The following is a 10,341-nucleotide window of genomic DNA, read 5'->3' as shown; positions in this document are numbered from 1 at the left end:
TAAACATGTAGGGAAGAACCCCTGGAGAAGGAAATGGCAACCCACTCCAGTATTCTTGCCGGAAAATCCCATGGACAGAGGAGCCTGGTGGGCTATGATCCATGGAGTTGCAAAGATGCAGACACAACTGAGTGACTTAGCACATACATGTGGGATATCAGGGACTTGGCAAGGTAGAAGCTTACTTTTGTAACCCTAGCTTTCCTGTTAAGAAAGAAGGTGCTCAGGCACAGAATGAAAGAAAAAAAAAAAAAAACCACATGAAAACCAGAGCTATTGGATTTTGCTCTCTTTTGGATGTTGTCTTATCTGCTTTATATTTAACTCCAGTGTCCTTCAGTACCAACTCCCCATACAGACCAAAACAAAGGTCTTTCCCAAATTCCTTGCCTAAATGAAAAGCAATATATAAGAGTCTTAATACTTTATTAACTTAAAACATCACTCTAATAAATATGTATTAACAAACATAATACACTCCAGAAGATCTAAAAACATTTACATCAAAGTAAAAACACTTTTTTTTCCTCTGTGGTACACATGGAGGGTTCAAAAGAGTTGAAGACAGAGCCTTCATTCCCACATGCCTGATAGCTTAGACATCTTAAAAATATCAGCTTAACAATAAAAAAACTTAATTTACACATGAATCTTTGAAGTATCTATTCAGCTATTTTTCGTTTGTGTTTGATAAAATCCAAACGACCTGAAGGAAAGTTTCAAGATCCTGTTTTATCTTCTCAGAATTCCTTTGTGGGGAATAACAGACCCAGCTACTTGGAGATGCGGGTCAGGGACAGAGCCTGAGACTTTACTCTCTGGCTCCCCAGTACCCAGCATAGTGCCTGATACCATGGTAACTGGTGCTCAATAGATATTTGCTGAGTGAACGGATGACAGCCTTTCCCAAAGGCATTACTACATGCTTCCACTCTTCTGAAGAAGCCTTCGCAAGTCTCCTGGAGGGAGAACCTTGAATCTCTTCTCACCAAGCCCTCTTTCCTTCTGCTTCTTTTTGGGCAGGCTCTACAGTGCATTTTTGTCATTTCAAAAGTATGAAATTCCCTTCCCAAATCAGTTTCTGAACCAATTTTCAAATGCAAGAAACAATTCCTCCAAGCTTTATAGGCAGCACCCAACAAAAAGGGGTCAACAAACTCCCCAGAAGGAAAATAATAACACTCATTCTTCACTCCAGATAAAAACATTAATATGTATCTATCTTGTAAGAGATGATTCCTCCTCTTCCACACAAGTATCTGGGGTCTGAAAGGAAGAGAAGGGAAGAAACCCAAGGGACTTTCTATCTGTGGAACAGGTCTGGGTATGGGAAGGACTATCAGGCCGAAGATTTTAGCTGATTTCTTCTCCACTTGGAGTCTTCAGGTGTAGAGGAGCCTATTTGGTGAGTCCTCTGCCCAGGGAGTCATTCAGTTCCCCCTCTACGCTGAACTTTGAAAAGGTAACTTATCTCCTCTGGCAGTTCCAGGGAGGAAAGGGAAAAGGTATCATCCCAGAGAGATCTGCAGAAGTGGCTGGTGTGAAGTGGGGAGGCTGCCCTCCGTAGTGTTGTATGACTGCACATGGGGATGAGGCGCGCGGCTCACTTGAGCCCATGCTGCGTCTCCCGGTGCCGCCTGAGGTCCACCTTCCTCTGGAAGCCTTTTCCACACAGGTCGCACCCGAAGGGCTTGAAACCTGTGTGCTTGCGGCTGTGGGTGATGAGGTTGGAGCTCTGGCTGAATGCTTTGCCACACACCTGGCACTTGTGGGGCTTCTCGCCTACAGGGATGGAAGGGAGAGGGGCAAGCGTGAGTCCATGATAAAGCTAGCGGGGACCCACAGTGTCCCACAGGATCTTGGCAGCAGCTGGCTACACCACAGTCTAAGGCCTTTGAGCAGTCTGGAGGGTGATGAGTGTGGCAATGCAAGGCCGAGGAAGCCATAGGTGCACCAGGTGGAAGGGAGACTTTATGCATGGGGGTTCCCAGCTGGAGGCCCCAAACCGTTTCCTGCTAAACGGAAACAGTGCACAGGCCACGTGCCCTCCCCAGAATTGCAGCTGAATCCACCCTGGGAGGACACCCCCGACTTCAGAAGTAGAAAGCTCCCCACAGCAGATGTTCAGCACAAGGGCGGTAGGGGGGTGGGGCGCTGTCTTTCAAACCATGTGACTCTGCTCTAATGGAGAGGAAGTTTTCAAATCTGAATTTCCAAATCGGTGTTGGTCTGTGTGGACCAGAGAGGCTGCCTTCTTTCTTGCCCTTGGAGGACAACAGAATGTATCTGAAGGATGGTTATTTTTTGAAGTCTTATTTTAAAAAAATCCACATCTGGGTCACAAAGTATTTCTTAAGGCAGCTGATCCTTTTCTCTCTTGATTTTACTTTTTTTATGAGGTTAATCACAGGATTCTTTATATACCAACAGCTCCTTCACCATAGATTAATAACAGATAGAAAAGTGTTCCTTTCCCCCTCTAGCCCATGTGCAGTTTAACATTTGGAAAAGCAGTATGATGTTTTCAAATAGCCTCAGCACGGCATTATTGTCAGGTTTGGCCTTGGAAAAAATGCAAAATAGATGAAGCTTGTTTTTGAGGAACTCTCTGTTCCTCTTGCTATACCCCTTTCTATCTTTGTGCTTCAGATTTCCTTGATAAGGAACCACTCATCAAAACTTATCTATCCCTTTAGGGTCAAACAAATCTGAGAAACAAATTCTAACTATAATGTAAATGTTTGATACAGCCTTAATGTTTCACTCAGTCAAGATCCTAGTTGCATTTTGGTAAGCGTCTTGAATACCCTTACTCAAAAGGAGTGAGTTGCATGGAAATTTTAGGCAAGAGAACATGATTAAAGTAGGATATTTTTTCTGGGTTTTCTGATGGGTGCATCTACACTACCCAAGCATGTTTAAAAACATCAATGGTGATTGTTTGGAACACACTGCAAATTAAGTCAGTATTCATATTCTGAAATAAAATTCTGGCTCTCATGTAAATATCTTGTTGATTATTAAAGAGAGTGCTCCTGGCATTAAAACTGCCACCTACACAAAACCAAAAATTTAGAATCCAGGACTGGAAGCCAGAGCATTCCACAGCCTGATGATTTACTTCCAGTATGAACTTTGGTAAATCATTCCATCTCTCTGAGTTTCATGACAGTAAGAGCAGCTCCTTCTGCTTTATGGGACAGAAGTAAGAATCAAATGAAGAGATAGATTTAAAAGCATTTGGTATGTTATGAAACATTATAATAAGAGTCATTATTATGACAAACTTGCTTATATTTTTAAAAGGGCAATAAGTGAATAGAGGAGTTCTATAATCCACCAATCCTTTTGACTTTGAAAATAGAGTATAATAAACAGTGGTAGAGAGCATAGACACTTGAGAGCAGACATCTGAATTTAAGTCCTGGATCTACCACTTGCTACCAATATGACTGAGAAAGTACCTAACCCTTCTGTGCTTCACTTTATGCTTGTTCTTCTCCAAAATGAGGATAAGGAATAGTCTTCACCTCCCTGAGTTGTTGTGAGCATAAAATGAGATACTCCATTTTAAAAGTGCTTAGCTGAAAAAGCCTAGTAATATTTACCATTTTTTCCCTTGCTCAATCAGAATAAGCTGTCAGACTCCTAAAAATGCAGCCAAGAGGTTGCACATAAGACCCATCCCCCCAAAAAAGGCTGGGTGGTAGCCCTAGAGAAAATCTCAATCTCTAGGTAAACATTTAGAGCAATGCTCTGAAAGGACCCAGAACTTCATATTTCACCTAGAGCAGAAAGAAGTTGGAGCAGCTGCTAACATAGAGGAAAATATTCTTTGCAAGGATAGGAAACTTGCAGTTGACCTGCTGAATGGTTCTTCAGATATAACCCCAAATCAAAGGCTCTGTGGAGAACCATGTATGTAAATGAATCTGAGAGAATCTGCCTCCTCAGTTTTCTTTAACACTCTGCAGTGATTAACTCCTTCTGGGAGGTCCCACCCACCACCACTCTCTGCAAGAATATCACAGAGGAGGTGAATTACCTTGGCCTCAGGGAGAAACACTTGGACCTCCACCACCCTCCCCCCATGTCCCACCCCGCACCAGGTGTTTCCTACAAGCCAAATACCTTCACTCACCAGTGTGGATGAAGGTGTGTTTCTTCATGTCTGACTTCTGATGGAACCTCTTGCCGCAGTACTGACAAGGGTAGGGCCGGGTGTCTGAGTGGATGAGCAGATGTGTGGACAGCGTGGATGACCTCTTGAAGCTCTTGCCACAGATCTTACAGTCAAAGCTCCGTTCCTGCAGAGAGAAAGACGTGGCATTCCTATTGCAATTGTCTAGGCTGCCGTTCTCACCACCAGCTGACCCTGAAATCCCCCAAACCAGGACTGTCCCCTCCTTCAGACTCTCCATCCACATAGGGTGCTCCATTATCCTCTCTGCTCCCAGTTTATTTCCAGCCTCCACCCTTCCTGCTCTTATCCTCTACCCCTTTAACATTTTTTCGACCCAAACACTTTTCAGCCACAACCTTCCACACCCCTTGGCAAAAAACCGTATCCCCACCCTGCTTTTTTGACACCCATTTACAAACACTTCTCCACCCTCCTCAACAGGAGGCTTAGACCTCAATCTCTTGAGATGCTCCTCCCCTATCCCATCCCCACCCAGTGTGGGTGTTGAGGAGATAGAATACTTTTGAGCAAATGAGTTTGTAAATAAGCATTCTGCTGTCATACACTAGTGCACTTATTTGGTTATCTACCCTCTCAGCTAAAGCATAATCTCTGTTAGGGTATCTTGTCAGGAAGCTGGTGAGTTATTGGATTCTCAAGGACCTAGCACCTGGAAGTTGAGCAACAAATATTTACAAACGAATAAATGAAAGAATAGCGGGACAAATACTGGATGCTCTAAATGAGCTGAGATTCCTCCTTTTCAACCCGGAGAGGTCAAGGCAGGTTAAGTATCAGCCATTTGGTGAAAAAAAAGAGGCCAAGAAACAGAGCTAACAAATCTGACATATCACCTGCAAGAGTGCATATAAGCCTTTCTCAGACCCAAAGTAATGATCAAGATCACTTTCCTGAGTCTCACAAACAAAGTGATACCGAATTCCAGGGCTGCCTCGAGGCCGGCAACCCCGGACCTCTCTCTCCACGCCTACGTCTGAGCCAGGGGACGTGGCAGAGGGGACTGGGGGCAGTCGGGGTAAGTCCACGGCGAAAGCTGCCAGGCGGAGAGCATCCGGTGTCGCACAGAGAAGCAGGAGATCCCCGAACGCGAAAACCTGAGCAGGGCGGCGCGCGGCCGTTTGCCCCGCGCTTACCTGCGAGTGCACGGCTTTGTGCTGCTCCAGGCTCACCGCGTGCCCGAAGGTCTTGCCGCAAATCTCGCACGCAAAGGGTCTTGTGCCGCTGTGGGACCTGCGCACGTGCACCTCGAGCCCGTGCGGTGTGGAGAACACCTGAGGCGGGTGGGGCCGGGGAGAGGGCCGCTGAGAGGGGCCGAGGGGCGCGGACGCCGGCTGGGCGCGGGCCGGGGGCGCGGGCGCGGGGCCGGGCAAGCCAGGCGCGTGGGAGCCTCACCTTGCCGCACTTGATGCACCTGTAGGAGCCGCCGCCCAGCAGCAGGCGGGTGCACAGCAGCTCCGACTCCACCTTGACGCCTGTGCCTTTGTCGCCGTGCAGCCCGTGGCCGCGCTCCGGGTACAGTCCGCCGGTGGCTGGCCGCTCGTACAGTCCTGCCGCCGCGGGCCCGAAGTCGCCGAAGAGCCCCAGGCCCGCGCCGCCGGCATTTCCACCTCCTGCGCTGCCTCCCCCGGGCGCCCCGGCCCCCGCGCCGCCCGCAGCTCGCTCCGGGCCGTACAGGGCCGCGGGATGGCCTGGCTCCGGGGCGCGCTCGCAGAAGAGGCCCAGGCCGGAGCCGCGCTCCAGGGCCGCGCACGGCCGGTAGCTCTGCACCAGGTGCCGCAGATCGGAACCCGCCAGGCCGCTCCACGAGTACGGCTTGAAGGGCAGGGGGAAGGGCTGAGCTTCGTCCAGCGACGGGCACACCGACTTCTCCGAGGCTGTGGAGGCACAAGAGGGTGTCCGGTCAGGTCAACCTGTCGGTATGTCTATGGAACAGCCAGGCACCCATCCCTGGGGCACCGGGGCGCCGGGCCTTGCGCTGGGTGCCAGGGACGCCTCTAGGCTCAAACCCTGGCCAGGTCCCTGGGGCCTCCGAGAACCACTGGAGGCGGCAAGACAGCACACAGAAACTTAAAATGACATCGGGTGAGGACTTTCTGTGCCAGGTCAGCCGAAGCGCACGACGTTAAAAGGGTCTTTTTAGACTGGACCGGCACATCTGGCGGCCGCGTAGAGAAGGGCGCGCCATGCTTTACAAACGTTCGGAGCAGAGCCGAGCTGTGCCGGAGGAGAAAGCGGCCACTGTTCCGGACCTGGACGAGCCTGCGGGCAGAGGGCCCAGCGCCGGCGCTCTCCCGGCCCCTACGTGTTCCCACTCCGTCCTTTTTCTTTCCTGGGATCTATAAGGAGGGAGGGAGACGAGGACCTATAAAATATGGCCCGACCTATCCGAGACATTTGTGTCTGGGGGCGGGGGGGAAACAAACCGGGAAGATGTAAACACTTTTCAACGTTATTAAATATCCAGTGTTGGCAGGTAGCGAAGAGGCAGCGGGAAGGGGGTCTGGGGCTTGATTTGTTTGCCAAAATACTCCCCGTTCCCATTCGTATCATAGTTTGACAGGGGGCAAAAAAGAAAACACGAATTTCTTAGAGAATAATTTAGAATTGAAGGTTTAGCCACCACCTGCAAGACGAACAACTTTCCGAATTAGCGGCCTTCTGCAGCCCCACCCCTGCGAATTTTGCTAAAATCAGCTACCAATATACACTTTCCCCTAAGTGCACACGGATTTACAGATCTGTTCACAGACACTGCACTTCTGTGAACAGATCCAGCTCAGGCCACCCACTTCAGTGAGAAGTGGCTTCTCACTTCGAGTTTCCGTCGGAGATTCCGGCGGCGCCCAGTCCTTGCGGGGCGGTGTCCAGCACAGCCAAGAAGGACCCTCCGGTGGCCTGTTCCCAGACGCCCTCGCTTAGCCAGGTCCACACACTGAGTGTGGGATGGGGTTGGGGGTATCTTTTAAAACTGGTAAATGAAATCTGGAAATAACCGGTCCTTAGCAGAATCCCAGTATTGCGCTCTCCATGCCCCTCCACCGGAACCGGAGACTCGCCCCCACCCAACGTGCAAGTCACTCAGTTTGCGCGAAACTCGATTGCCGGCTGGAAATGAAACCAACAAGCACTGGTCCCCAACGCCAGGCCAACCCGGCAGAACGAAAAATAAAATAGGCCCCCAATCTGCGCCTGCGAAGACCTAGCGAGGGACCGAGATTTTTGTCTGGCTTGGGGCCCCATCTCTGCCAGGCCCAACGCCGCGGAAACGAGCTTAATTTTTAAAGGCAACGACACTTTTTTCACTGACTGCCCAGGTCTCTGTGTGAGACTCGGGGACGGGTCTGTATTCTGGAATCCTGGCTCAGGATCATCTCTGGTCAGATAACGAAACGTCAACATTGCTGCCCAAAGAAACGACTCATTTATTTTCTTTCGCCCATCGGCTCCGTGCCAATGAATGTTAGGGATGAACAGCCCAGGTTCCGCCGCCTGGGATCCAAGCAGCCGACCCCCGCGAGCAGGCTGACGCTGGCCTAGAGAAGCCAGTGCCTCCCCTCGGGAACCAAAAACAAATCCCTCCTCTCGAAAAGATTCTCCGCCACCGATTTGGCACTTCTGTGCCCAAAGCCGCGCGGGTTCATTGCTCAGCGCGGGGTCCCTGCCCCCGCCTCCGTCCCCGGGCCCCGGAGCCCCCAACAGGCCCCTACCTGGAGACACAGAAGGCGACGGAGGCCTCCAAAAGTCTTCAAACTCCGAGCTCCGATCGCACACGCTGCCCTCACAGCTGCCAGGGGACGCGGAGACTCTGTCGGGGGCTTCGGTCAGCTGAGACTCGGGGGACACACGGCCCCGGAGCTCCGCCTTCGCCCCGCCTGTGCTCGAGGTGCCGTCTGCGGAGAGGAGGCCGGATAGGGTCTCAGGTTGGGTCTGGTTGGGCCCGATGGTTCTGAAGTGCGTCCCCCCAGATGGTGGCACCTGGGCTCTCTCAGCTCTCCCCAGACCTGGCCTGAACCCTCCCGGATCCAAGGGCGAGAGCAGGGAGGCCTTGGCAACCTAGGCGACGAGCCCGAAAGGAACCCAAACGGTGGGTAACAGAAAAAGGTAGCAAATGGGTTTCAGAACCCTTCCCGCGGTTCCTGGGAGATGGCGTGGCGGGAAGCAGAGTCTACGGCCCCGGGAGCCGTCCCTCCCGGCCCGCGCCCTCCCCTCACCTGCTCCGCCTGGCGCCAGTACATTCTCCAGGCGGAGGGAATAGTCAGGTCCCGGGGAGCGCGGCTGGTGGTAACTGTGAGCTTTTTTGCTCTTAACCAGGAACGAACGCGGCATGGTGGTCGGGCGCGCTCCCCGCTCCTCTCCAAGGGTCGCTGGAGCCGCCGTCAGCCCACCTTTACCCGAGTTCGTCAGCCCCAGCCAGGCGGAGACCTGCGAGAGAACAGGGTGGAAACGCGCGGGTCAGCACGCTCCGGGGCCCCGGGACTGGGCAGCGGAGCAGAGAGAGCGTTCGGGCAGGGAGGAGGGAGGAGGGAGGGAGGAGGGAGGAAGGCCCCTGGGAGGAGGGGCTTGGCCCCGCTGCGCCGCGCTCACCAGGTGACACTCGGACAGGTGGCGCGAGCCCGCCGCTGCTGCCACCGTAGCTCAACCCGTCTCCAGGCTCCGACTCAGGCCTCTTCCTTCTGCCCTGCCCACGCCCCTCGGCCCCTCCCCTTCCCTAGCAAAACTCATTGTGGTATCAAACTCTTGGAGAGCTGAAGTCCCCAGCGGGCCAGTTACCCCAACTCGACCACACACTGCCTATATGGATCTGCTTTCTGTCTGGGGAGAAAGGAGTAGACGAGCCAATCAATTTAGTGGGGCGGGGAGGGGAATGTGTAGACGGTTGCGAACCCGCTTGGAGCAAAAGAGCCCAAGCCTCCAAAAGCAGGCTCACAGACTGTAGTGAAAAGGGGTCTGGGGAGAGAGGGCTCCGGCTGGCTGAGAGGCGGGGTCGGGGGAACTGCAGCAGAAGGACTAGGGAGAAGCAAAGGCCGGAGAAAGAAGGCAGAAAGGTAAGGAAGCAGGTGGCAGAGGACCAAGCAAAGTCCCGGGGAAAACTCGCTTCCCGGTGATCTTGAACGCCCCTGACTCGCGCCCCCACGCAGGGGAAAAGTTGCGATGCGGATGAGCAGAAAAGAATCAGGTATCCGAGCAAGACACACTGGACCATGGAGATCTAACAAAGTCTCGGAAAAGCACTTTCCATTGGGCTCACCAGAAACCTCGCCCTAGGGAAAGTCCAGCCGGATTCGTGCGCGACGGCTGGGAAACGCACGGTGTCCGGGAGTCCGCAGAGAACCCACCTTTTAGAGCACGAGGAGAGAGCGCAGGCTGCTCTGGCAGCAGCAGGAGAGCCGGGGTCCGGGCTCGCGGGCCTGGGAGGGAGTTAGTGCCCGTTACTCCGCTCTCATTAACCCCCACAATCAGTTCACCTAATCCCGGGGTCGAAACCTGAGCCCGGCGGGGAGGCGGGGCAGCGCCTATGGTTCTTGCCCCGGGCTCGCTCCGGGGGCGGGGCTAGGAGGTCCGGGGAAAACGAACGTGCCTTTCTCTCTGGGTGAAGGCGATGGGGGCCGGGTTCACGAGCGAGCTGCAGGCTCTTCGGCCACGGCAGCTCTCGGTTGTCTTGGTTAGTCGAGACACAAGGGCGCTGGGGATCCCGGGCCGGGACAGGGGTCATCCTTGGGCTTTGCCCGGTTTATTCTGCCAGCCTAGGAGTCATGCGGCTCCCAGGGCAAGACGCAGGACAGGGTCTAAAGTCAGCCGGTGGGCGCTCCGGAGTCAAGACGGGTTCTCGCTCCACGCCCCCACCATGTCCCCTTCCCGAGGAAGAACAGGACAGGCTTGAGAAAAAAAGACCGCTAGGACGTGTAGCTGAGTCCCAAGGGATGTTTCCCGTGTCCTAAACGCCAGAAGGCCCCTAGGGGTGAGGATGCCGCCCTCCCGTGTCCGGGCCAGCCCCTAGGATCGGGGCTTCAGGAGGCTTCAGGGTGCTCGGCTGCCCTAGGGCGAACGACTGTCAGTTCAGTTATCTCTGAGCCCCGGCATGAGCCGCTCCGTCGGCTGTCTACTTAAGACACCACAAACCAAAACTTAATTTCTTA

General features: G+C 53.2%; 1 protein-coding gene across 1 annotated transcript; it reads right to left on the bottom strand.

Annotated features, from left to right (window-relative positions):
* Positions 1-409: 409 nt before the first annotated feature.
* GFI1 (growth factor independent 1 transcriptional repressor) lies at positions 410-8,623 on the bottom strand. Its single transcript, XM_040232315.1, has 6 exons — positions 8,416-8,623; positions 7,912-8,094; positions 5,597-6,078; positions 5,338-5,475; positions 4,142-4,307; positions 410-1,782 (listed from the first exon to the last, which is right to left on the bottom strand). The coding sequence occupies exons 1-6, from the start codon at positions 8,528-8,530 to the stop codon at positions 1,604-1,606; spliced, it is 1,263 nt and encodes a 420-aa protein (XP_040088249.1). The 5' UTR covers positions 8,531-8,623; the 3' UTR covers positions 410-1,603.
* Between the last annotated feature and the right edge of the window lie 1,718 nt (positions 8,624-10,341).

This window comes from Oryx dammah, unplaced genomic scaffold (genome assembly GCF_014754425.2).
Source record: "Oryx dammah isolate SB20612 unplaced genomic scaffold, SCBI_Odam_1.1 HiC_scaffold_28, whole genome shotgun sequence".
In the NCBI taxonomy this organism is placed as follows: Eukaryota; Metazoa; Chordata; class Mammalia; order Artiodactyla; family Bovidae; genus Oryx; species Oryx dammah.
The sequence above is the reverse complement of the archived record's forward strand: the minus strand, read 5'-3'. Positions and strand labels throughout refer to the sequence as shown.